The sequence below is a fragment of the Megachile rotundata genome, chromosome 10, assembly GCF_050947335.1.
Source record: "Megachile rotundata isolate GNS110a chromosome 10, iyMegRotu1, whole genome shotgun sequence".
In the NCBI taxonomy this organism is placed as follows: Eukaryota; Metazoa; Arthropoda; class Insecta; order Hymenoptera; family Megachilidae; genus Megachile; species Megachile rotundata.
In genome coordinates this window covers 16,321,231-16,348,848 of record NC_134992.1, presented here as the reverse complement: position 1 = coordinate 16,348,848, position 27,618 = coordinate 16,321,231, and the positions used below count along the sequence as shown (strand labels likewise).

At 41.3% G+C, this 27,618-nt stretch overlaps 3 protein-coding genes across 13 annotated transcripts in view; 2 read left to right on the top strand and 1 right to left on the bottom strand.

The window, feature by feature from the left end:
• sima (HIF-1 transcription factor component sima) overlaps positions 1-2,740 on the top strand; it is a 34,094-nt gene extending 31,354 nt beyond the window's left edge. For both annotated transcript variants that reach the window (XM_076536641.1, XM_003707230.3), the window contains one exon: positions 604-2,740. In XM_076536641.1, the coding sequence (XP_076392756.1) occupies positions 604-924 (321 nt within the window). In that variant the 3' untranslated portion in view covers positions 925-2,740. The remainder of the gene's footprint in view (positions 1-603) is intronic.
• A 129-nt stretch (positions 2,741-2,869) lies between these two features.
• LOC105663737 (uncharacterized) lies at positions 2,870-6,347 on the top strand. Of its 2 annotated transcripts, none has more exons than XM_012294668.2 (4): positions 2,870-3,173; positions 3,340-3,796; positions 3,926-4,169; positions 4,241-6,347. In XM_012294668.2, exons 1-4 carry the CDS (start codon positions 3,011-3,013, stop codon positions 5,561-5,563), a joined length of 2,187 nt encoding a protein of 728 aa, XP_012150058.2. In that variant the 5' UTR covers positions 2,870-3,010; the 3' UTR covers positions 5,564-6,347. The 2 variants fall into 2 exon arrangements, with proteins under 2 accessions (XP_012150058.2, XP_076392757.1); XM_076536642.1 differs by having other exon boundaries at positions 3,326-3,796.
• Snap25 (Synaptosomal-associated protein 25kDa) overlaps positions 5,791-27,618 on the bottom strand; it is a 34,469-nt gene continuing 12,641 nt past the window's right edge. For 2 of the 9 annotated variants that reach the window (XM_012294669.2, XM_003707229.3), the window contains exons 4-7: positions 20,777-20,825; positions 15,996-16,113; positions 15,371-15,644; positions 5,791-12,751 (exon numbers count right to left, since the gene is read on the bottom strand). In XM_012294669.2, coding sequence (XP_012150059.1) covers positions 12,689-12,751; positions 15,371-15,644; positions 15,996-16,113; positions 20,777-20,825 — 504 coding nt within the window. In that variant the 3' untranslated portion in view covers positions 5,791-12,688. The other 7 variants (XM_076536650.1, XM_076536652.1, XM_012294670.2 and 4 more) reach the window with 7 other exon arrangements.

Here is a 27,618-nt window from a genome sequence, read left to right as displayed (position 1 = left end):
ATTGTGATAATAAACGCGTGGATGAATACAGACGGTACAGCTCGAAATGTATATTGTTTGCATTAAAAAATTTCCCATATTTTCCTGGTCTTTCATACGAAACGCAGCACTCCTTAAGTAACGAAACGTAACCAGTTACGAAAACATTGATTTCCGTGGATATAGAGTCGCGAATCGCGGAGCTTTGAAAGATGAAATTAGCATGCATTACGGTTAAATTCAAAGTACACAATGGCTAAAACTTGAAGGGATACTAAACGAAGAAATAGCTAAGAAGTATAAACATCGAAGCAGACTTTGGACAGTCCTAATATACTAATCTCCTTTTAGTATTCACGAATTCCCACAAAGATACAGAATTAGCAAGGAACACTAAGTAGTTATCCTTTATAAACAGGAAAGGCTCTGGGTTCGATTTCTTTGCTATCTCGGTTCCATTTTCCACGAGTATTGCAATAGTAACTATAAACTACTAAAAAATGTAAAATTATCATCTCCCCTAGCGTAGTAGTAGACAGACATGTTACTCGAATTCGCGATAACGTTAATATAAAAGATCGTAGATAAGTTTCTGTAATATTAATCGATTTGTTTGTTCTTTAGGAAAGTTTGATGAATTCGCGCAACGTGCCAACGCTGTATCCGAAACACTTGACGACTCCTCTGTCCGTGAACTTGGAGAACCAGATGGTGCCACAATGTACGGACTCCGGTGGATCTGTCGCATCGTCCTTCAACCAGTTAAGCCCAGTCTCGAAGAAACAATTGTCCAACTCGTTTATAAACGGAGATTCCATAGTGTCACCGTCCTCACCCATCATGTCGTTCGAGAATTTCGACTATGATTCAACAATGTCCAACAGTGGGTTGTTGCAAGTACAACCGGACCTCTTTGGAACTCTGTTAGATCGGAATCTCGTATAAAAGCGTACTCTATGAGTGCTAAAGTGATGCATAGCTTATAGAGATAAAAAGGAAAGGAGAATATGAAAATGGAAAAGAGGATTGCAATACGGCGTGCTAGATTTTCTAAGTAAGATTGGTATTGGTTGCGGGCAATTAAACGCTAAATCCTCGAATTCGGTCGAGGTTTTCGTTTAACGATTTTACACGCGTAGCGTATCGTATCGTACAGAGATATTGATATTTTTTCATTGGTGAATCGTGTTACAATTAGTCGAAGAAGTTTCCATACACTTCGTACAGAACTTGTTTCGTTATCGTATGATTTCTACAATATTGTTTAATACGCCCCGTGGACCACCAGTTTTATCGGAACAAGCTTTTCTCGTTTTCTGTTTCATATTTCTTTTTCTCGAGCTGCAAACTTAGAGGGAACGAAAATGTAACAGTTGTATAAATATTCATATTTTGCTTACAATTAATCATACATTTAATATAATTATACAGACTTGTGCAATGTAACATAGCAAGTTGAATGTTTCAATAATACAGAGTTAATAATCATATCCCTGGTAGTAATAAGCTGAAATTATACAGCAAGTTCAACGATTTGGCACGAAGTGTAAGGGGACTTTTTCCCTTTTGATAAGATTATGTAAGTCACGTATCATTTCGAGTCGCGATTCTCGCGCAAAAAGTGCCAATGCATTTTTTAGGGAATTAGTCATTTAGGTGCGATGAGAGTGTCCCGTTCATCGATAGGGACCTATCACGAATGATCTTAAATAGGGGTCATTTTGTAACAATTAGAAACTAATTATCTCTCTGATCGATTCAAAGGTGTAGAACGAGTGTATGTTTTACCATACAAATTTTGTATTCGCTATCGATTAAAATTATATGAAATAATTATACGATCGAAAGAGTTGTTAACTCCGAAGAAAGAATAATGGCGATGTTAAACAAACGCGCGGAGGGAACCACGTAACTGGAATAACTAACTTTATCGAACCGCAATATGGCACATGATACGTTGACGATGCTTCGTAGTTTGTCTCGTGTCGGTGTATCGAACAATGATGCGCCGTATGTAGTCGCGATATTGTTCTTGCTCTATCAATTATAGCCTTGGTTAACAACTTCCTACTGATTTCGGAAATCTCTGATCATCTCTATTATACGCGAGTTATTTTTGAAACGCGGTTTCCCTCCGCGACGCTGTTTCTACTCTGTAGATCAAAAAGTTGAGACTACTACTAATTTTTGGTTGCATTACATGGAACTGCAGGGATCGCTTATAACCCCATTCAGAAATACTAATCTCGAGGTTAATTACGTATTCGATTAAGATACGAGTCGAAGAAATGTCATAAGTCAGTGGTCTCGAATATTTTTGATCGTTAGCGTATATAGTTAGTTGGCTGATAAGACGTTTGCAACGAGCAGTTTCGTGATAAGATATATCACGCATCTTGCCGTTCTTATCGTCGTTGTTACTGTTTTTCTTTTTTTATAGTTTTTAACGAGGTCGATCCGATAATATCAGTTGTTACTACCATGTATAAATATAAAATATATAATTGTATTATGATTTATCATTCATTGGATACGTTAAACAATATGCATATCTATTAATAGTTTTTATTATACGATTATCGATTACAGCTAGCGGCTGTACCGTAATAGTATACTAATTTTATTATTTCCATTTTTACTGATTATCGCAATCGGATAGTTTGTTATCCTTAAATCTTGTCTGTAAGTACAGTGCTGGTAATAGATCGATATTATCATCAAAGAAAAAGTTATATAATATACAAATAAATGGTCTTTCTAACGCGCGAGTAGTTTATTTCCAACGTAACGTCGGCTTGAAATAAAAGATCGACACTGTACCTTTTTTTCTATATCCTTTATCTGTTAATCGATTAAACGCTGCAAAGATAACGTCAGGTAATGTTCAACGATCGCATCGTACTTCAGGTTACGAACGTAACATTTCGTGTAATTTTTCATGTTGTAACCCGTAAAGATAAATTAGAAGGATCAATCTGTCTACGATGACAGGTAGGATACCGGTAACGATCCATCATAAAGCGTACAATACATGGGCCTGGTAAATGGCATTTACAACTGGGGCTCTGTGAAAGCATTATATTTCGTCGTTGTCTCGATGAACCTGGCTGGTATGGTGGCTCTCGTACTCGCCATTCTATGGGCCATCAGGTTCGAGAGAGGCTTTGGCGATTATCTGAACCTCGTTGCACCAGGTTAGTCCCGGTTAGTCGAGTTGCGGTATGATACTACCTTCTCGTTCAAATTCCCTCCAATACCTGTATCGGATTGACCGTGATCACGACGAATATTATCTTAAGATGTGTTTAGACATATTTGTAGATTGTATGTATGGGTTAACGAGCAGATCACGACGAGCAGGTGACGGTCACGTCTGGACCATGGTGATCATCTCGGCCGCGATATTCTGTTCGCCCGCCTACTTTCTGGGAACGAAGTGTTGGCTCCACTTGAAACTAGAGTCGACCAGAAACGATCTCGATGGTCAGTCCGACGACACCGTGGACCCGCAGGCCGTCAATCGGCTGCTCTTCTTCCACGTTGTACTCTGTCTATTGTCGGGGTTCCTAGTGGCGATGTTGAACGCGGCTTACTTCTTTCTGCTGAGCGGTTTCCACCAAAAGAGCCGTGACGGTTTGATCGAAGCGATCGAAAAATACGGCAGCGATGTCGCGGTGAAAGCCCGAGTGGACGCCGTTCAAAACGAGCTCGAATGCTGCGGAGACAACAGCTACGAGGACTGGTTCCGTGTGCCGTGGCTCAAGCTGTCGATGGAAGGGCCCGAGGACGCGGAAAACGGCCCTCGACTGGAAGAGCAGTGGGTATAATCGAACCGATTGTCTTTAACGCCGTAGCATCTACGAAATATATTGTCCTTAGACATTATACCCTTTAACCTTTACCGAAATTCTTTGAGTCGTGTCATCTTTCCGTTTTCGCGTTCAAGGTCAATGTCAGAGGATCGAGAAGAAGAATCGCCGGCACCAGTGGACGTACCCTTCTCCTGTTGCTCGAACAACATCCCGAAACCTTGCGTTCATCATGACATATTAAATCCAAGCGCAGTATACGATTACGACCCTAAGCATTTGACCATCTCTACCGTTGGTTGTCGATCGAAAATCGTCAGCCGAGGCGAAGTTGTTAGAACATTCTTGGCTGGATATCTGGCTCTTTTATCCGTGTATCAAGTATGCATCGAAAGTAACCACCGAAGTATAACATGCTTTCGACTACCATTTTCTTCTTGCTACTATTTCAGATGGTATTGTCGTTCATGTCCCGTTTGCTACAAACCGCTCATTGCAATGATTACTACATAGGTCCTCGGAAGAGTCGTTATCGCGTTTGGATATTCTCCAGGCCTAAAGATTTACCCGAAACGAAGGACACTTTGATACCTCGGAAAAGAAAAGTACGTTCGAGCGAAGGGTTAGCTTCTTTTTCCTCGGATACATCGGAGACGGAAGATACAGAGGTTCCTACGGAACGTCGCAGAAACAGGGCAAATAGCATGAAACTTTTAGGAAAGATTCGTTCAAAAATCTTGGCCGCTCGATCCAAGAGTTTTCCACTGATTCAGCGCTCCGCTTTATTCTCCAAGAAAAGAAGGAAAGAGAAGCATCGGTCGAAAGACCAGTTGAAAAAGGACGACGAGAATGAAGAAGACGAGAGACTCCTTCCTAAGAATTTACCAAAATCTGAAGCCATTTTAAAGGAAGCCAGTCAATCTACCATCTCTCTACCGGCCAACTCCTCGTCCACGGATTTACCACCCCCACCGCCACCCCCTCCATTCGTGGCTCTCGATCTCGAAGAGAAAGAAGAAGCGGATCCAGTCGCACCGTTCAAATCCTTCAGAGCGAACCTTGATACTTCGATGAAAAGTATCGTGAAGAACCAGAACTCTGGTAGACGCGTGAAGGTGCTGGAGAAATTTGATAAAATTTGGGAACGCGGTAACCTCGAAGGTACTCGTAGAGAGAGCGGCGGAGCCGACGATTCCGACAGTCGACGAAGTTCAAGATCGAATTGTTCCAAAATTCGTCCACGGATGAGTTCGGCGGATATCTACGACAGATTCCGTGGAAGCCTTCAGCATACTCTGGCCAGACGCGAAGCCATCCAAAGTCAAAGACGATATATCCGCGATAATAATAATCGGTCGAACTTGGACATCAAAAGAAGCAACCTTCTAACAAGGTTGCGATGCAACGCTGTTCCACCGTGTTATCGTCTGTTGGCAAACGTCGAGGTTCAAAGGAGACCCACATCGCAGACGTGTTCGACGCCTCCGCCGTCTCCTCCTCCTTCGCCGTCATCTTCTGATCCCTCTGCTAAGCCAAACTTATCGGCGACACGTGGAACAAAGACGTTGAAACGACGACAATGCAGCATTTGCAATCGTCCTGTTCAGCAAATTTCAGATTCTTCCAATGAGTCTTTAGCGGATCATGACACTCGAATATTTTCAAAAGGAATGCTTTGTGGGGTACGAAAAGAGGCGGAGGAAGAGCATTCAAGAGAGCATTACGTGGCTCGGAATCGATCTACCTCCTTCTCGAACTCTCGTCAGTGGCGGTGACTACGATTTAGAATGATAGTCTGTAAAAAGCTTTCAGAGGATTGAATTTACAGGAAGGGAGAAATTCGCGCATTCCTTGCTCGCATAGTTTGATTAAATATCCGATGTTGCTGGTAGAATGAACGAAACTTCTCCGTGTACTGTGCAACTTTAATCGTATCAGGAACTCGCAACGAATTAGATGTAAAAATGTAAATATGTTAAGGTAGACACGAACAACGCAGTCGTACAATACTTGATGGTTTTATTTGCCGAGAAGTAAAATACACAGGCATTTGTTATAATAATGGTACTGCCGAAGAATACTTCTTACGTCTTTGTAATACATCTAGCGACAATACATCGGTACTAAAAAGAGAGAAGCTTACTTTTTCATCAAATTTTTGTCTGTTTACCAAATACTTTACAATGTTCACATACTACCTGTCTCTTCCTCTCTTTCCGTGTCTGTGTCTGTGTGTGTGTGTGTGTCTCTACCCTTGTTTTTTCTTCGTCATCAAGCTTCAAATGTTACTCTAAGATCCTCCTGACTCGTCACAATTCTTTTTTCTTATTTTTTCGTTTGTCAAACTATATAGACAGCAATCGAGACGAGTAAAACTCGTTTTGCTATCGTTTATCACGACACCTTGCACTTTTGCACGGTGGTCCCAATTATGTTCGATCATCATACTTATTGCGTTAGTTCGATACATAGTACGCTACGCAATACCTCTTTGGGAATAATCGAAAATTCTCAACGTAAGCTCGAGAGAAATCGCGCGTTGTACTCTTGACAAATGAATTATCGCCACGTAACGAGTGGAATAATCGAATCACGTATGAGCGTAATATAGCACTGGTAATTAACGAAATTTTAACCGCCCGTACCTCTTTAAGCGCGACACTTGTGCATTTCTTGCATGAAAAACGCGTAGGAAAATATAACAGCGAACGCAAGGGATTAAACGGTGAATTTCGATTAAGAATCGGTTATCCGGTATGATTTATCTCGAGCTGTTCTTTCTTCGATTCCCGTCAAAAAACCGTTAATCATCCACTCGGCCTAATTTCATCTGTTTTACACGCGCACTCTCTCATTCACACCGTGGACACCTTTAACACCTTCTCCGCGCCGCTAGTTTCTTCTAATCGATCTATCTACGCATGTCTATCTACAATATATCTGGCTTGTGTTTCTATACAATTCTTCTGTCTTGTTCGTTTTTGCGAATAGGTATTTAAAAGTACGCAGTACAACACGGATCAAATAGATTTTTCGATATGAGTTATATATTGTATAACTCGTTTCAGACACGAGGTACTTGATCTTGTAAAATAAGTACACGATATAGAATCTTCGATATAGGCTGGTGATTAATAGTAAACGACGAATAGTAACAATACGATATTGCTCGATCCCGTGTCGTGTATTAATATTTATACATATAATATAATAATAATAATAATAATCATAATAATAATATAATTATAACGTTGTATTCGCTCTGCGAATATAAAGTAGCCTTTTTTTCTCGCACCCGACTCTCTCTCTCTCTTTCTCTCTTTCTTTCATCGGTTATCTAAAGATCTATTTATTTTATTAAGAAAAAGGCTCACCGCGCTCGATTCGTACATAATATATATGCATGTACATGTCTATTTTATATTTATATTTATTTATAATTGTCTGTATATCTCTTCCCTCTCAAAGTAAACAATTACGATAGGCCTAACACGAGTTATTTTGGGTAACGATCACCATGTCAGTGTAACATGTCTCTTCCCTCCCGTTGCTATATTTTTCTCTCTCATTCATTCGTTTTTTTCGAAACATTCGCTCATTCTCTCTGTAAGATCCGCTTAGTAGGTTCGACCGGCGAAGCATCCAAGGGTTTTGCAAGCCACGATCCCTCTTCTCGCGTAGGATAAAGCTAAATGAACAAGCGAAATCGAAAGCGAGCCACGCGTGATGCAATCGATTCTGTTTTTCTTACACAATTTCTGTTCAACACACTGCCGAATTTACTAGCGAGTAAAATAACACCCTTAAAGTCGAGCGAGAAACACCGGAATATTGATTAACTTACACGAAGGAGAGTACCGAGCATGTTAGTCCTCCTTGAAGGGAATCCTAACACCATCGATACTGCGCATAGAAGTAAAAATATAAAAAAAGAGCGCAATATATCTCTAAACGATACAGATATCTCGACCACTCGGCAACGTGTTAATGTGGGCACTAACGTAGAATTTAATTCCTCTTTTTACGATATATCGTTCTTAATATTTCTATCGGTTTGAAAGGAAATCAATCGAAATTTTGATAATAAAAAGAGAGATTGAGCGCTTGAAAACTAAGTTCGGAGTTAAATACTGTTACCTTTAATATTGCACGTTTAATAATACTATTATTTTAATCGATCGATCGTAGCATTTTTACTGGTTTTTGGCTTCTACAGCTACTCTTACATTTTTCAATGTATAAGGTACATTTTTTCAATTGATATATCCTGCGAAAACAGAATCGAATGTACGGTATTGCCTCCCTAAGTGGCAAATTCGTTTACAACAAAGTTAGAGAAATAATACTATCGTCTTTTGCGCTCCGCCAATACACTCACTGTCGATGCTGAGCTTTCCGTTTACGCCTCGATCATAATTAACCCGAAGAAGACAAGCTAACCCGTCGTTCGATCAACTCTCGATACGCGATAACATATTTTCCAACAGATCTCCTATTATACTTACATTAGGAAAAAACTATATCGTATTTTATTACACGTACAGAAGGAAAATGGACTTTTTAACTACGATCACTTACATTCGTAACAACTATGACTGCTTAAAAAGGCATACCGAACAAGGTGTTCGTACGCGATAAAAACCCCTGATGTTTTTTTTCCACTAGATATTGTATACTAAATCTTTCTCTATCCAAGTAAGCGAAAATCGAATATAAAAGTATTGCTAGTTTCTAGGATAATACATGTATAATCGATCAAATTGAACGATCGCGTCGTAGCTGAAGGATCAAGAAGAATTATCATTCGACGTACGAGCGACGAAGCGCTTGGCGTGAACGGAAAGTCAGGTAATGCGCGTCTGACGCGCAACTCGAGAGCTTTTATATCCGCGCCAAGCGAGAGTGGGGGGTTCCCGGCGCATGCGCAGATAGCGCAAAGGCGGGTCCTTCTCCTTCTACGGGTATATATAAGAGTGCAGCGCTGGGCCCGTTGCGGACTAGTCGCGACCGTGGCGCGACGAACATCTTAGACGGTGCTTCGTCGAATCACGGACACGCTGTTCGGTTTAGTACGAAATGGACCGCAACGACTCGATACACTGTCGCTTGGCCAAGTTATTACGATTAACCCGTTAAAATTCAGAAAAACTTGTGTATCGGAATCATGCTTATTTATAATAGATATTAAATACACACGTGTCTGCTTTTCTATGTGACCTACATAAAAAACTCTGCGCTTTAAGATCCGTTTATAATCTTCTTTCTCATTCGCTCGCTCCCACCCCTCTGTCGATCTGTTCGGGGGTTAATTTCGATGCTAACGGGGAGTCAACGTCAGCGCTCTTTCTCTCTCGCAATCTCTCTAAGCGTTCTCTTAAGGCTAAAGAGGTAAGTGTAAAGACGCGAATACTGTTAAGGCTGACAGCTGCTTCGAGAAACATCCCTTTTGTCTGCGGCGTTGAGTCCAATCTACCGTAACCACATCGTATACGAGCTTATAAATCAATATACCGACCACCAAAAAATTGGTTGCTCTTGTTCGAACTTGAAAAGCTTGATTAAAAACTTCTACTCGTACTTGTACTCGCGAGTCGCGGTTGAAAAAGAAAGAAGGAAAATTAAAGAAAGTATACAACGTGGATACTAGTAGATAGCGAAACAGGAAACCGAAATGGGAATTCCTCAAACGGATTATTCGTTCGTACAATACAAAGTAGAGGTACTTCGCTTCGTGTAAATACAATATAATGTACAATCTTCGTTTATTCTCTCTCTCTCTCTCTCTCTCTCTCTATCTTTCACTCGTTTTTCGTTTTATTTGGAGTTAAACCTTACTGTGACCCCCATCACAAGAGCGCGGGGGTGCGAAAAACGGAATCGATCTACGTTCTACGGTGAGTCGAGAGACAAAACGATGAACAAAATTCTATCTACACATTAAACACCCTCATTCTCTTCGTTTCTCTCTCTATCTCTTATAAGTATCTCGCGACGACGTCTTCTTCGTTGCTTCGATTTTTTCTCGTCTCCGTCTCCGTCCCTCTTCCACCTTTTCCTTCATTGCTCTGCCTCTTTCTACTCTCTCGTTCGTCCCGACGCATTCTACAACCCTATTCTTACTCTCTTCCGTACATTCTACGATCCCTTCCGGTTTTCTTCGACGTGTAGAACGTGGTACGCGTCAAAATAAGCGGTAACACGGATTTTATATTCGAACAGATCTTGGATTTGAACGGTAACTCGTTTTTATTCGAGCAGATCTTCAACTGCACAGCCCTCGATCCGATTTTAATACACGCGTATCCTTTTAATAATCTCAAGGCTCTCCCTCCTCTTACGACCTACTATCCAGCTTACGAAATTTACGCACGAGGTTTGTCTCTATCCTACCTATACTTGTAATTTACTACTGTACATTGATATATCTTGGTCGTAACGCTAATCGTGATAACAAATTACGTGAATACGTAGTTTACCTACTGGGGACTCGCTGTGCGTATGTATCGTTCGCGCGTGCACTCCCACACGCTGTGCGATCAACGTTACCCATTCCGTGTGTTCCTTGTGTCCAAGTAGTATGGTGTGTACAGACAGGGAATGGAGCAGATAATGGAAACGATATAACACTCGAATGTCAATTTCTGATTATTTTTTAAAACTGGACAAAGAAGTATGTGTAATTCTCGTGTTTAACGACTGGTCATAGTCGTCATCCCCGATATCGAGTTGTCTTGAACATACAGAGTTAATTTCTCGACTCTACACCAGACGCGAACAGCAAATAGTAAGGCGGGCACAAGCGTATGCGTCAGCCCGTGATCACAACGATGGACTACAATGGTAGTAGGCACTTCCCAGTCTTCGATTTCTGGAGACTGTACAATCCGAATACACCTGATCCCCATCATTCCGTTCATACCGTCCCACCTGTATTCAAATACCATCGTCCCATTCTACGCTATTCCAATTACACAATCGCGTCTACACTGTTCTGCAATGTTTCATCTACACCGTATCACTCGCATCGAACCGTTTACGTTGTTTCTCAATACTCGTAGCGGATCGAACGCGAGCCCGAAAACAAGGTTGACACACGAGCTACGCATACGGGCAAGTTTGCGTTCACTTCTGCTCTAGACGATCGAGAATTTAACTATTCAAAACTATCTCTTTAATTTACAATAATCCACTTGTCGATAACAGATAAGTTATAAATGCTCGTCAACAAGTATGATGTACAATTCTGGTGGATACTTGGCAAAGTTTGATCGAATTCGTTCCAAGAATATGCTTTAGTAGATACGGTGGTTTTTATTAACATTCAACGCTCCATTATCTTATCCAACCACTGTACGTCGTATGTGAACGAGTGTATAGATGTAACGATCCAAAGAATTACAGCGTGTGTGTGTGCTACCCGTCGACAACTGACGTTGTCTCCTTCCTTCTTCGTAATATGCTTCTTTCATCGATAATCTGCGGCTAATCTTTAACCCTTAAACAGGCGCACACTTTTAACCCTTTATTGCGAGTTAGAACTAAAGTAATACGCTGTAATGAAATTGTTGGAACTCTCAATGACTTCGTAAAGACAATTAGCATTTTCAAAAGGGTTAAAAGCGTGAACGCTATCACGATAGTGGAAGAATTTGGATAAACGTGCAATCGAAACGAGAAATTCTGTACTTTTTTACTCGTATTTTATTTATCTTTCCTTTTTCTGTTACGTTCTGTGCTATATAGGTGACCGATAGTCACAGAAAATTATTAAAAACTAACTAAATATTAAATCGAAAGGGGAAACAAAATGAAAGGATAATTACAATTTTCTGAATCCGATGTTGTTCACGATTTCATACCGTCGATATTTTCCCATGATTGTGACGCACACCGGTGACACTCCCCGACCCAAAGCATTTTCCACCCTTGGTATCCCAGCCGATGAAAATGTAACATTCTATTGAACCCATATATCTATTTATACGGCACAGAACGTGTTAACAACGAGCCGATATCGGGTGCATTTTTGTCACTCCTGTTTTATGTTTAAAACTTCTACGTCTACGGAGAGAATTTGCCCCTTTAAGGATTAAAGACGGTATTTTCGTATATATACGTTCGTGGGAACTCGTCGAAGAACCGCCCAGGGAAATGGATGTAAAATCGTGAAACGAACGTAAACGAAAGAAGCCGTGTATCGTGGTGTGTCGAGAATCTAAAACTCGTTATCTTATTTGGATGGTGTTAAACGGAAGAACGCACGAACAGTATGTATTCAAATAGAATTTACTTCTGACGTTCCTCGAAAACAAAAGGCACAAGCACAAAGTGGTACATTTGATCGATCTCTTAGAATCTAACGTGCTTTCTCTTTCGAGCAACAATCTAATACGACTAACCGCGAATAAACTATTCAACAATGTGATCATCGAGATCTCAACGTACAATTCTATCGGACAAAAATTGCCGATCTCGCTAACATTCGCTAGAAGAAAAGCAACTAATTAAAAGGGTAAACCAAAGATCGAAACAGGGACGGAACTGAACGTACGCTAAGAATCTTTCTCTAGCCGTCTCAACGAATCGTCTAATTTTATAAACTCGTCTCTGCTATGAATTCTACCGTGTGATTCGATGTATAAATTAAGTCTTACTTGAAAATTAAAAGAATCGGAAAAAATCACGTAAAGTACAATGAGCACGAGTAAGTAAATTGAGAGTGTGTCTGTAAGTGTTGGTTCTGGTTTTATTGTAGACGCTTGGCTGTTGTTGCTATTGTAGTTGTAGTAGTAGTTGTTGTTGTTGTTGTAACTGTAGGTAGTGATAGTGATGGTGAATAGTAGTGATGGTTGTATTGGTGCTGTTGGTGGCCGACGGGGTGCAGGTGGTCGAGAGTGGCCTTACTTGAGTAGCTGATGGGCTCGCTCGTTGGCCACCTTTATCCTCGTCTCGTTCGATTCGCCCTGCGTGCCAAAAAAACAAACAAACGAAAGATCGTAACCCAAACTCAGGCGTGTGTAATCAAAGATCATGTTATCGTAGACCTGTCGCGTTAACTTTCATTATTCCGCGCTCTTTTATCACCTCGTCGTTCGTCCTCGTTGTCATTCGCCTATCTACCGAGCGATCTTTCACCGTGGAAGGAAGAGATGATTTTTCTCGGTTAGAAGGATATGATCTTCTTTTTCGAATGCAAAGTCTCGAGGTGATACTGCTCGGTTAAAGGAAAATGTGGACTCGTTTCTGAAATGCGATATCGGGAAAAGGCGAAAGGAAAATGTAGGGGAACTCCCGCCACTCGCTTGGTCCACCCTTGTTTCTCGAATCTAAGCTTGCTACCGTCCGTAATCTTCGACCAAAATTGAAAACTCTAATCTTGGAGAATGGTAGCAACAACGAAGACGACGACGAGAATGACGTCCCTACGGGGTTCCGTCCGACAAATAAGATTCCGGGATGTATCACTGTCGCGCGTGTGCGTATAGATATGTACAATTAGAATCGGAAGCGAGCGTACCCTCGGAAGCAAGAAGACAGCATTCTATCGTCGCTCAGTAAATTATAGTTGAAACGGAGATTACTCGTTTCTCGATTCCAAATGTACTACTGGCGATATATAATCGTCGCGAAACATATCGTAGAAATTATCGAACTGAACCGACGAAAAACAAAGACGACGCGGTTACACTGAGGGGGACGTAACATAGCACAGACTAATTAAACGGCGTATAAGTAAGGAGACGCTAAGAAAGACCGTAACGAGCTAAGAACGTAACGCGAGTCGACGTAATTAACCGGAAGGTTCGGCGATAATCGTTGTAGCGCAAACAGGTGGATCGAGTTGGAGACACAAGAGTTGGGTTGACGGGTTGACGGTGTCCGACCGACGACGAGAAGGCAGAAGAAGGGGTCGTGGGCGTGTGAGCGTACAATATTTGGAGTTGATATATATATACGTGTACATATATATATACTTGTTTAGTTTTGTTTGACTATTTGGGGCTCGGAGGAGACGGGTACGTGGGCAGAGAGACGCATTTTACTTGAGCAGGGCGTGCGCACGCTGATTCGCCACGGCTATCCTCGTTTCGTTCGACTCGCCCTGCGGATTTATCATAGTTTGGATTTTGGTCACAGGTGGCATAGAAAGTGAATATCTTCGATCAAACGAAAGGCAAGAGAAGAAACAGAGAAAGAAAATACAACAAAGAGTGTAAAAGACAGAAAAACAGGGAGGGCTAACAAAGCGTGTCGGGTGTGGAAGGATCTTTTTCTCCTTTTTTCTCGTTCGTTAGTGATCGAGGAACGGGAAAGTGACGAACAGAGGAACGACGCGGGTGTGCGAGAAAGAAAGGAGTACAGTAAAATCTGTCCATACGTTTCTTCGAGATCCCTTTAAACTTTGTCGCCTGAAATTTTCGACACGATCTCTCGATAACCCGGCAAGGATCCAACTCTGATATAGCGTATCGATACAGGACAAGCCGATACACGTTCAACCTCTGATCACGTATTACCGCGAACAACTACGAGTAAGCCGAGTTGAAACTTTGTCTTCTAAGTACCTACTATTCTCTCGAATAGGACCGCTTTTTATCGCGTGCACACTGCACGAGTCCACGAGTAGAAATTGAACACGTATTTGGTTGTCCTGTTACGAAAACTAAAAAAGAAACCACGCGACAAGACGCAGGTTCCGTGACATACGCAATGCTCGATTTAGACAGGTCTTACCGTACATAGGGGTGGCTAGTCGTGCGGTGCACGTGCGTACGCATGCCAAAGCGAAAACGAAACAATCGTCCACCTTTATCCGAACAGAAATCCATCGTTTCTGATTGACAGCATCGCGCGAGAGATGTCCGACAATCGTTTCGTCCTCGCAAATAGAATTTCCGTGCCAATACAAAAATAACGTGTGTATATATAGAGAAGTACAGAGAAGGTACGAATATGCTCCTCTCGGAGGAGAGACAATCCCGAAATCTTCCAAGTTCGTGGGACAAAGACAAGGAGAGACAAGGGGTGAAGAAGGAACGGTACTCGTACGACACGTTGCCCATCGTCGACGGCCAGCTCTTCGTTTCTAGGATAATTTGATGGAAACGCTTGGTTTCTTATCTTGGAAGTCTCTTTGGATCGAGATCCACCGTGCGATAGATTCGCGTTTGTGACTCGTTCGAAGAGTTGGGGAACGAAAGGGGATTTGAGGCGGGAGTGACCCGAGGGAACGACGGAATGTAAGAGAGGCATGTAAGAAAGCGAAAGCGACGACGAACGTGTTGTGCATCGCTCTGAGCGCGTGCATCGTGAGTCAAAAAATCCACGCATGCTCCGTGGAGAGAAAAAATATAGCGGAGCTAATCGTACGTATCGTAATCATCGTTTTCAACGGTTCTCGAGAGACTCGAAGCTTGCTCTTTCCACAACTACATCCTCGAGGGTTACAGTACAACCGTTTCAAACTGAACTTTATGTTCGATAAACATAAAAACGGATAGAGCAAGCCCCGAATATATCCGCAACTCGACGACATCTCCGAGCTTGTTTCCGACTCGTCGGGTTGGAATACGTTTCCTCACCTTGCGATTGATCCTGTCAATCTGCCGGTTTTGATTTTCCAATTCGCTGCCCATGTCAATCGCCATGTTTCTCAGATTACCGATCATCGTGTTCACCTGTCCCATGTTCTCCTCCATCTCCGTTTCACGAGCGTCGTTCGTGATCTTGGCGATATAGCCGCCCTGAGGGCCGAGTCCGTTGCGATCGTCCATCACCCGTTGAGGCTGGTTGTTAACCACCTTACCGTCATCGTTGCCCTTCCAGGTCCCTTCGTCTTCCTTGAAGCTTGCGCTCCTGCGAAAAGCAACGTTACATCAGCGAGGCTACACCGCGTATGCACACTTCGAGGGAACACCAACCGGGTTAACACGAGCAGAGATTTAATCCGCGAACGGTTAATTAATCGAACGCGATAGACTCTCGTCGTACCGATAATTTTACATACAACCACCGCGATAATCTCTTGGAGAATTTTTCGAAGGTCCGTTCGTGGCAACCTACCGAGAGTCTACCGCGTACGGCGCGGAGATTTAAAGAGAAACGTTAAAGTCGCCGATAGAATTGTTGGGTTAAAGAGTGCTCTGTAAAACAAAAGCTTTGGTTCGAGACAATGGAAAGGGTAAACGTGATCGGGGACAGTCCTACTTGTTGCATGGAAGAACGCAGAGACCGCAGCATTTTTCCATTCCAGTGAGATTTTTCTCGGCCTCGCGCATGTCGGCGTTGATCTGGTCCATACCCTCCTCGATTCTGTCCAGTTGTTCTGTTTCATCGTACGAGAAGATAACGTTAATATCCTTCCACTTAATTTCCCGCTGCAACGTCTCGAAAGGGAACAGACAGCCGGGTCGAAAATAAAATCCACGAATTACTGTACTTTCTACGTTGCTCGGTGTACTCAACATAAAAGAACTTTACCTTTATCGAAGGAGGGAAAACGAAAAGAAACACTGTCCCATTCTCTTTCGAGACAACTTATACGTTCTTTTTAACACTTGACAGGTTCGCCGTTTTTGGGTCGTCGAGGAACAGAGATTCACTCTCCGATTCAAGTATCAAACACATTTGCTTTCTCGAAGTTGCAACGCGACAAATTAACTCTGTTCCGCGATCCTAAACGACGAACAACGGGGTTTATATTCTACGAGGATTTGTCGAGAGAAACACCATTTCGTTCCGATTGATCCCCATCTTTAATTCATAATTTGCATGCAGGATGTTAGTCTAATCCCTTCGGTTCGGTTAAAAATATATTCTCCTTACTAAGAACAGTTAGTCACTCTTGGTACAATCTCTCGCAACTGCATGGTCCCCAAGTACAAACAATTAAAGTGTCTCGGTCCCAATTCGACATATTCGAAAAAGAGTATTATGAAACAATTCCCCCGAATGTGGGAGGCGTAATGAATCTTTTCGTGGGCCAAGGAAATCTTAAGCCGGAGTCGAAAAGGTTAAAGAACGAATTGGATCGTTTTCTCTCGACGATGCATCCTCAAAGGTGTAAAAAAAGGAACGAGTGCAACGAAAGTGCAACAGCTAAGCAAAAAAGTCTCCCTACTAAGGGTTCCTAAGATCGGGTGAGTAACTCTGTATGTACTGGGGTGTACGGTGGAGAGTCTAAGGGTACTGGGTACGAATTGAATCAAGTATATATTATATTTACGTAGAGTATCGCGCTGATGCAAAAATGTGCCGGTCAACATAATACACAGTAGATTGGTATTGACTTACACCGTGTGCCGGAAGTAACGAAGGGAGGCGTTTAAACGTGGTGCGCGCGTGTCGTGCGACCCGATACATCTGTATTCTCTGTATATATATATATTTATTGTTCTCTCTGTTTTGTATACTTGTTTTGTATCGTTTTATCTGTTCTTGTATTTCACTCTTTGTTTTTAAGTTTCTTTTATTTCTTTTTATTTTGTTTGTTCGTTCGCCTTCGTGAGATTTACGTTCACGGTAGGAAGCGGAGTAAGAATCGGAGGAAGAAGCTGACGGAGAACGACAGGACGCACAGAGAAGAAGTAGAAAAATAGAGGCTTAAAGGGAGCAGTCGAGAGAAAAAGAAAGAGAAGCAGAGGAGAAGAGAAGCGAAGGGAAGAGGAAGAAGAGTGCAGAGCGAAAAATCGATGATCAAACAGAAGAGCGAAGAAAACTCCAAGTTCGAATGCAACGGGAAGAAAATGGTCAAAGTGACACAGATCGAGGAAACAAAGAAGATCGAAGGGAACAGAAACGCAAGAACAAAGGTGAAAGAAAGTAAAGTAAGATGATCATCGAACGTAAACGATCCGAATGCTGAAGGGGAGGAGTGAAAATATGTCGGTAGAACGAAGTCCTTCTCGGTGCTTGGGTTAGTAGATAGCAACCGTCTGACTCGAAATTAAATAACGATGTACACAAGGTATTGCAAACAGTGTCTGGACGATATTACACGCAATTAGTGTCGTGTGCGGTCGTATATATCTATGTAGAACGTACAAATATTATACGGGGTGTGGCTACCATGGTGGCTCAATCGAACATGAAAGTAATTCCTCGTGGAAAAATGAACGAGACGTGTAAAGCAACGTTTTCTTTCTTCTCGGAAAATCATCGTGTTTCGTTATCGAAACTTTTAACAGTCTCTCCGATACGAAATATAATTCGAGATATTAATTAAAATATAGTTTTAACTTTCCAGTTACAACTGGCACAGATTTTTCAAGCGACTCTTTTCGAACAAAGCTATCTCGTTTTCCAACGTCAAATAGTTGGTACTATATCGAATTGATCGGAAAGTTTTCTTCAGACCGCGTGGTAATACAACGTGTAGACACGTATCGATAGAACATAATACGTGTTCGACGGAGAACCAGCGATCGTCGATAAGAAAAGTAAGAAAGTCCATTTGCAACAGCAATGTGACCAGAGTCTATTGTACCAACCGTTTGGCGACGACATAAAGAAAAACTCGATTCCGTATTTTCAGTTCATTTTGTACAACGAATTACTTGCGCGTCTAAACGTACCAACATGTCGGTCACATCCTGTATAGATCAGGGTGAAGAATATATGGAGAATATAATATAAAAATACATAATAATCGTCGGTCGTTGCTTTTGTGTCGGTCAAGACCAGATATATATATAATAATAATAATTCTTGTAAGAGACGTTTTACGTAAAGTTTAATGTTTGTATGTCTAGATTTTGAAATGGCTTACCGCCTTGCTCGTCCAGCATTACGAGGGTTTTCATCCCGACCTCGTGGCTCTAAACAGGCAACCGACCAATCAGCGGCGTGTTAAACGTGAAGGAACAGGAAGCACCGTCGATACGCTCCCTCGCTTCGCTCCGCAAACATTTTCTTCCTCTATTTTTTCTCTAGGCGCGTCTCTTCCCGTCTAGGAACGACGGGTCAAGAAACCTCTTTCGTATTTTTATTTTGGATATAAGCTAACCACCGAAGAATCAGACTTTCCGGATCTAGGATGAGCAAACTACGAAGAAGGATGAACACGCTACGGGTTAACGAATACAGAGTTCTCCGCCTGTTTCGGTGCCTGCCCGATCATCTACGATTTCTTCTCGAAGGAACAAGTCTGATTCCACTCGAATAGCATTCTCCAAAGATTACGGAGGGAGCGAGAGGGCGCGTACCACGATATCGTTATCCTGATTAGTTTTTAATTCTACTGCGGGTCAGGCTCTGCTGGAGGTCCAGGATAATCTTTGTTGACGTGAACGATAAAGAAGAGAAGAGTTGGATTTACCAACTGCGAGGCGACGACAGCGCGAACCGATTTATGGAAATAATAAAGATCAAAGACTAAGTTCGAAAATACAGTAAGATTTGTCATCCCTGTGGGGGTTGTTTTACGACTAACGTCAAAGGAAAAGTACCGTAAGGAACTACGAAATGAAGGTTCTTTTCATTTGTTTCGTTCCAAAATTCGCTACAATTTGAAGAGATTATACATGGCTCCCCTATTTTATCCTATACTCTGTTAAGAACGGAAAAAGCGATAAAAACAGTTAGAGAGGAGAGTAAGAACTTAGCCTGGTCGCTGATCAGAAGGTTGGTAAATCCAACGCTTGTCGGATCGAAGAACGCATGAGGATACGGGAAATAATTATAGTAATTAGCACGTCGATCTGTGAAATTTCCATAAGCAAAAGATTAGGCAGTTAAAAATACAGCATTACTAGTGGTAATATGTGATTAACTCGTTCTACAATATCATTACACATCATGGGATATTTGAGGGTCGAAGAGTTTCGTCGAGGCTTGATAACAGAGTCTACTGAACGAAGAATGAGGAGGATGAACGGATGATGGGAGAACGATGGACAAATCGATGAATCGAATCGAGTCGAGTCAGATGATAAATATATGCGAAAAGTCGAATGGTTAAATAGGAAAAGACAAAAGGCAGAAGCAGATTAAAGGAAGAAAAAAAGACACGCTTCGTTTCCAGTGTAGGCACTCAGAGTACCGTGGCGCTGTAAGATTACAGAATTAGAAGGTTGTTTTTAGCTAAAGGACAGAAAAAAGAGATCAGAACCAGAGTTACGCGCGTTCATTTTTTATCGTTGATAGAAATATATACACATATATATATATAATCGTATATGTAAACGTGGTGTTAATTAGCGAAGTTGTCGTCGATTGGCCGATCTCGCGAAGCGAAACGAAGCAAATAGAACGCGAGATGGAACAAAAATCGATGGTATGTTACTTCGTTTGTTCACTTTTATTTAATAAAGATTATTCGTCATCATTTCGAACACGTTTCGTGCGATACAAACAGTTGACAAGGATTTTAAGCCTCTTCATACAGTTCTATTTTATTTTTTACTTTATATTTTTATCCATTCTGCTTCGAAGTTAAATCGAACTCTAATAACACCATTCGACACGGAACGTGCTCCCACATTAACCCCTGAACGGACTCCCGGATTCATTTGAACCTGACCTAAAAAGTTGTAAACTTGCGTCGACATTTATCGGTATAATAACAATCGATGCTAAACACTACTTTATAGTACATATAAATAATTAAAAGTTTAACGCAGTCAACCTTCGGACTTTCACGGAGACTCGCGAAGTCTTGACGAGGCTTTTAAAATAGAGCAAAGAGTATCAAAAAGATAAAAGAAACTAAGAATTTTAAGTAAGACAGAAAAATGAAAATATCTATTAGCCCAAATGGACCTGGAGTCCGTTATTTGTGAGTTAAAAATGTCGCGCGTTTCTCCGAAAAACTAGCACGTTGAACGTGATGAGGTTTACCCATAGCCTAACATGTCTGTTTGCATCTTATTTCTTATCACTTTGCTCTCGCCTTTCTTTTTATTTATTTATTTCCCTAGAAGAGGATCTTCGAAATTCGTTTCTTTGATTTGTTGATTGTTGTTTTGCTTATTGCTGAGGGAACTGCTTACCGCCTTGATGGTCTAACATCGTCAGAGTGTTCGCTGCGACCTCCTCGCTCTACGACAGGGTCGAAGGGCCCACACGTTAACGGAAATGAAAGATCGTTCAGTGATGCGCGTGAACAACTGCGAAATTAAGTCAGAGACAAACAAGCAAACCCCGTGCACGCCTTGCCACAAAGATATCGTCATTGACTCGCTTAAAGCCGATACGCCAATAGCGTACTCGTCGGTGCTTCTTAATCAAAATCGCGTTACCGATTCCTCAACTTTTTAAAAGATATTTCAATCCGAATCATGTGACAAAACGTGCAGGGTCGTAATCAAAATAAAAACTCCATATTAATCTACGAAAGAAACGAATTCTGTTCAAGGTGTGCGTTCGTCAAGACTAATAACGTTAGCTCGATCATATTTTCCTCGAGGTTTTAACAAGATACGACGAACGAACACCTCGAACTGTATGGATAAATCAGAAGAAAAAAAGACACGATAAAAAAGAAAACAGCGAAAAGATAAAGGAGAAAAGATGACGCGGATAAAAAGAACGATGAGAAAAATGACGATGAAAATCGAAGCTCTAGAGCGAAACAAAAACTGGAGCATGTCGCTAGGCTAAAATATTACAATGTTTCAACATGTCCACACGGCGACATCGACGTAAAGTCTGCTTACACCATGCGCATCGCCACTGACTAAAGTGATATGACTCCGCAAATAACGATACCGAATTTCCACAGCATCAGGGGAGACGAGAACGTAGACAAGTTCACGCATTCGAGGATCAAAACTCGTTACGACGTGTGTACAGTCGCGTGCAACGATGCTTTTCTTTGTCATTGGAGAAGGCGTGGCTGTGGACGAGGCCTTCCTCCACTCGCTCAATTAGCCGACGCTTAGGGCTGGATAAGTAGGTTAGTTATAATATTCCCACTTTCCTACTTGCCCAATGGAAGTACGTTACGTAAGTGGGAGAGACCCTCGCTTCAAGCCTCACCGTGACAAGGAGGCGTGACTGATAGGTGGGACCTTCTCCCACTCATTCCGCTCGTCAATGCTTTAGTTCAGGTAATGCGATCAACATAATATTTTCCCAACCTGCCCACGCGACCAACGACAGTGCACCAGAAGGGCGGAAGAAGGTCCTGCCCTTTGACACGCCTCTCCATGCGACAGCCTTCCTCCGTACCTAGTAGCGCGGTTAAGGGACGAGAATATCTAAAACCTTTCCGCTTCGAACTAAACATATCAACTCCTCCCTCCTTCGACAGGAGTGGAAATTCTTACTACTTGTACAAGCGGCGAGAGAAAGAAGGGCATCGTTGAACGCGGTTGTACACGCCGGAGCGAACAAAGAACAGAAAAGTAAATAAAGGTTAGCGACCCCGATTATTCTACTTTGGGCCGCTTAACTTTCTCTCTCGTCGTTGCTTTCTCTGTCAAAAACCAAAAGCACTACTGTCTGATTCGAATGGTATTCGACTAATCGCACTATCGCATGTACGTAGACGACGGTGTCAATTTATAAGATAACAAGCGGAGGGCAATAATACCTACTTGGTAAGACGACGGTCGACAAACAAGTTCGATGCAGAAGGATTATAAACCGAAGTGGAGGCAGAGAAATATATATGTATATGTATGTACATACATACAAAGACGTGTAAAGTATATACATATATATATGTATACAAGGTGTCGCGAAAGAGATATACATCGCGAAAATTGAAAATTCTTCATAGAGAAAGAAACGAAAGGACGTCTGCGCTTCAACGGTGGTTCGTACGTAAGAAGGTAATACCGAGGCGACAGAATAAGTCGAAATAGATCGATACAAATATAACCGAGCAAACCGAGTAGATTAAACGAAAGCTTAACGTAGTAGGCGGTGCAACCCATCTAGAAGGCGTTAATCTAAAGTGGGCGTTGGCCTGGAAAAACTCGCTAGATTACAAGTAACTAAATAACGAAATATGTCCCGCTATGTCCGCGTTGCTCACGTTTTAAATTTCACGCGGAAACTTTCGAGAATAGTCAGAAATCCTTTTATTTCTCCGAATATGAAGTATTCGCAGTGTTCACGGTGTACTTTCCATCGAACACATCCTGTACACACACGTATATGCATATCTACATAAGGAAACGAAAGTTACGATAGAGAGAAAGAATAAAAAGAAACAAACATCTACCTCTAAAGACGTTTACGAGTTATTAGGTATTTGGTTAAGGTAGTTACACTAATGTATACAGGTTTATATACGTATACACACGCGACAACTCTCGCACATATATATACATATATAAACGCTATCTATCTATTTAATAATAGTAATAATAATAATAATATATGTATATATTCGTATATGGATAGATATATACATGTATATAAATATGTACGTAATTACACGTTGACTGAAAGCGACACAGCTAAAAGCTTCGTGTGTTTGGCTACCAAATAACAAATAAAATTACAAAAAAAAATTGAACAAAGTACACAATCCAAAGAAGAACGCGTGTAATTGTGAGAAGTAAGAAAGAGAGAGACTGACAAAATATACAGACGTATGCGTCTAGTCGAGATGCATACATATACACACGAGATACACGTCTACGCATCGAGTACTTTTTAAATTGCTGTGTTATATGTAAAGAATAGGTTATTCGAGAAATAGGGAAGAGAGATAGAGAGATAGATAAATAGAGAGAGAGAGAGAGATAGGGAGAGAGAAGAGAAAGCACGAAGTAAAGGGCTATCAGAAGAAAAGACATGAAAAGGACGAAGGAACAAAGAGACGCGGAGGAACATAAAAGGGACGAAGAAATCAAACAGGACATTTTACGAGTCGATTTCATTCGCGTATGATGCTCTGTACAAATTCGATTCGAGTATAAACAGCATTTCCGACCTTTTCTCGTATTTCGTGTACTGGCAATAGCAGCAGCAAATAGCAGCACCAGCGAGTGACGTTTTGTGATAGTGTGTTTAGTCGTATATTTTTAGTAAATAGCAGTGATAGTGTCATTCGTGATCTTGTGCAACAGTTTTAGGACAATTTTTTATCAATAGAGCGAATCGTTGGATAATTTTGGTTTCTTTCAGTACAAAAAATACCAAGTGATTATTTGATAATACATTAAAATCCAATACTTTTGCACGAGACACGCAGTGGCAAAGTTAAGATCAAATGTTAACCATTATTAGCTAGTGTTAGTGGTGTAATAGTTTGTTAGTAATCGTAAAAACGACAGTAAAGTAGTATCGACAGTAGTAGTAGTACTAGTAGTAGTAGTAATAGTAATAGTAGTAGTAGTAGTAGTAGTAAGTAGTAGTAATTGTAGTATCTGTACAGTGGTAGTTGGCTGTCGCTTTTCTTCGTCAACCGCAATTTTCGAAGCGTCTCTTTGATACTTCCGCTATTAATATTGCACGTATTCTAACCGGTTTTCAAAAAAGCGAATCTACTGCTACACTTTTTTCAAAAACTTCATCGAGCAGGGAGTTGCGTGTACGATTCTACAAGTTTCCTTTCGTGGCAGTGTAGTCAACGAACGGCCGTGAAAAAAAAAAAAATAGAAAACCATCTAATCACCGATCAACCCTGGCAAGCAGGTGCAGAGTTACTTTGACCCACCTTCACTTTGCGTGTGCATAGAGAATATATTTCAGAATTGTATTCGCGAGTGAATCGTTAAGAACGTAATTATCGGTCAAAATGACTCCGCATCCGTCTGCGTTAGTCCCAGAGCATCCATGTTCCGAATCGAAGCTCGAGAAAACAGGGAAACCGCGCAACCTACAGCAACATCGATCGAAATACGATCGAGGGCGTTCCTTCACGGTACATAGAAAGTTCTATTAAAAGAACGCCTTCCGACGACCCGTAATGAATCAACGCGATGGATGGAAAACAGAAAGGGCAAAAAACTGTAGAGGAAAGAAAGGTAAATATACAGGTTGTCTCAATACGAACGCACACCTCGGAACTTTTCAAATGCTATTCGTGGCAACATCGAGGCCTTTCGTTCACGCTTTGCGGTCTATAACTTCGTCTCCGAAATGCGACTGATTCCAGATCGAAATTTAGTCGAAGGGAACAAATCAAAGTTTTTCAAATTCGAGACTTATTTCATTTCTAATAACATTAAAAATTGTAATTATTATAGACTGCACAGCGATGAAAATCTTTTTAAACTTTATTGCCACGAAGAGCTTTCAATTCACGAGGTGTACGTCTCTTTTGAGACGTCCTGTACATTGTAACGGCGTACCAATTTGCGCCTCCTGACTCGCTTAACCCGTGAAAATCCACGTAAAAGCGACGCGTTGTTGTGTCGAACATCGGTGAAAATCCAAAAACGATCGTCTATATTGGAAAAGGAAAGGAAATCGTGCAACCCGAGTCTCTCTCTGTTTCGTGAAAAAGGTCAGGAGGTCGCGCCAGAGTGTTCTCGAGATAAGCGACCGTGGCGAACTGTTTATCGATTTTCTTTCGAGTTGAAAGAACACGGTGAATAAAAAAAAAAAATTCTCGACCACGTTATTCGATTAAAGAAAGAAAATAGTCATTCGAACGAATGGCAGTACGAATAAAAATTCAGTCAAAACATCAATTTATCTTCGTTCGCAACGTTTCGAACGTTTTCATTATCTATTTATTTTCATTCGTTTCTAGTTTGCCAAAGAGAAAACTAGGCCCAATAAATGAACGTTAATTTGTGTTTTAATTCGATCCCCTGCCATATTGCCATTCGATTACTTCGGATTAAGATCCATTTGTACTTAACCGTAACATGAACCGGTGTAGAATACAGACCGTAAGTTGTACCGAGGAAATGGACCCACGGAATAAGTAGTTACGATTAAGTATAAAGCTCGGATCACGTGAGCGTTCAAAACGACGTTCGAAAGTTAATTCAAACTAATGTATACTCGAATGCAACGTGAGGTACTCTTTCGAAAGCAGGTCGTAGGTCAAGCCTGTCCAGAATAAGGGTCTCGTACATCGTACGCTTTCCTTATGATCATCTTTTTGTGTTCTTTCATCGTCGTATTACATGTTGTTACACAACGCGTGGTCATATAACCCATGGTCACACAATGCGTTGACGTACAACGCTTTCATAACCGGCTATCGTTTTCATACCCATGGCGCATAATAAGGGGGATGTCATTTGTCTCTCAGGAGACATCTTTGGACAGGACTGACCTAATACCGTTTTTCCATCCTCGTACGTAAAGTACAAGGGTAGATTCCCTTAATCAGGGGAAGCTGGAATCGCGCGTAATACATTAGTTCGAATGAACGTTCGTCGCGATAGACATTCTCTGAAACGCTCGGGTGATCCTAACTCGGACGAGCAAAGTTAGGAGATCTTCTTCTCGAAGAAAGAAACTGTTTCTACCGTAGGAAGAAGACGGATCGTTCCATTACCACGAAACGATCGAACGACTCGCAAAAAATAGCCTTCCCTCCTAAAAAGATGAAAAATCTCGAAGATCCGTTTGAAAAGGAGAAAGGAAAGAAGCTCGTTGGTGCTCAGGGTGTGGCACGACACAAGTGTTACCGTGTGTTACTGTGTGTTCGTGTACGTGTGAAAGGAGGAAAACAAAAAGGTAAGGGAATACCTTTTCCTGTTGTTTACTTATATTTCTAAAAAGCGATTCACTCACCTCCCTGGTCGTCGAGTGCAACCAGAGTACGGATGCCAGCCTCCTTGCTCTACGACAGACAGAGGCAGCACAACACAGACAACCACCACCAGTGTTAGAGAGTTGTATCATTTTTTTCTTTTCTTTTTTTTCAGTAGTTAGTATTTAGTAATATTAGTAGTATATTAGTAGTAGTATATAGTATTACGTTAGGTAAGAGAACGGAGGGTGTAACGGAAGTCGATGGAGAGAAGTGGGCGAAAGCAAGCTTATAGAGTTAGGGTATAAATCGTATCTCTGCGCAAAAAGCAAGATAATAATAATTATCTTGACCGGGTCTCTGGGCTTTGTTTTGTACGCGCGTTAATCGAATCGATCTTTTGATCGTTTTTTTTTTTTTTTTGTTTTTGGTTTCTTTTTTTAATAGTATTCTCGATGGACTCAAGGATGCGACGCTGTCTTTAATTTCTTGCCATTTGGACGCGTTCACGACGCATCACGAATTCTATTAATTATCTATAAACACATATATAGATCCTGCCAATGATACAGAGACAGGTGGGCAGACAGGTAGACAAGCAACGAAACGTATACGGATTTTGAGACACGTTATTATTATTTTATAATAGCCTCGGTTCGAATGAGTATATTTCTCGATCTCTATTTATAAGGCTTGTCGCTTGTTGTTGCTGTTGTTGTTCTTGATGTTGTTATCGATCATGACGATGTTGTTGTTGTTGTAGTTGTAGTTGTAGTTGTTGTTCCTGTTGCTCTGTAACTGTCGTCGCCGTAGTTGTAGGTTTATTTATTTACTTTTTTATCGTTTGTTAGATCTTCCTTCTGGCTAATCGAGATTTCGTTTACAAGCGTGAAGGCTCGCACACAGATATATATTCTATCGATTCTTTTCTCTCTATGTATTATATTATTATTTTTTTCTCTATTTTTATTATGGTACGTACTCTTTGTTACTCTGTTTCCGTGAAAAGCAACACAAAACCGCTGTTTTAATATTTCAATTGGGAGGAAAAGTTCGTTCGTTACTCTGCCGTCGCTGACAGACGATACTTTCGGTTCTCTCGAACGCGAAGGATATCTCGGCGACGGAATGGCATCGAACGAGTTGAAAAAAGAGCGTAGAAAGAAAGAAAAGAGAAAGAGTGATAGAAAGAATACTACTCGAAGAATGTCGGAATCGGAA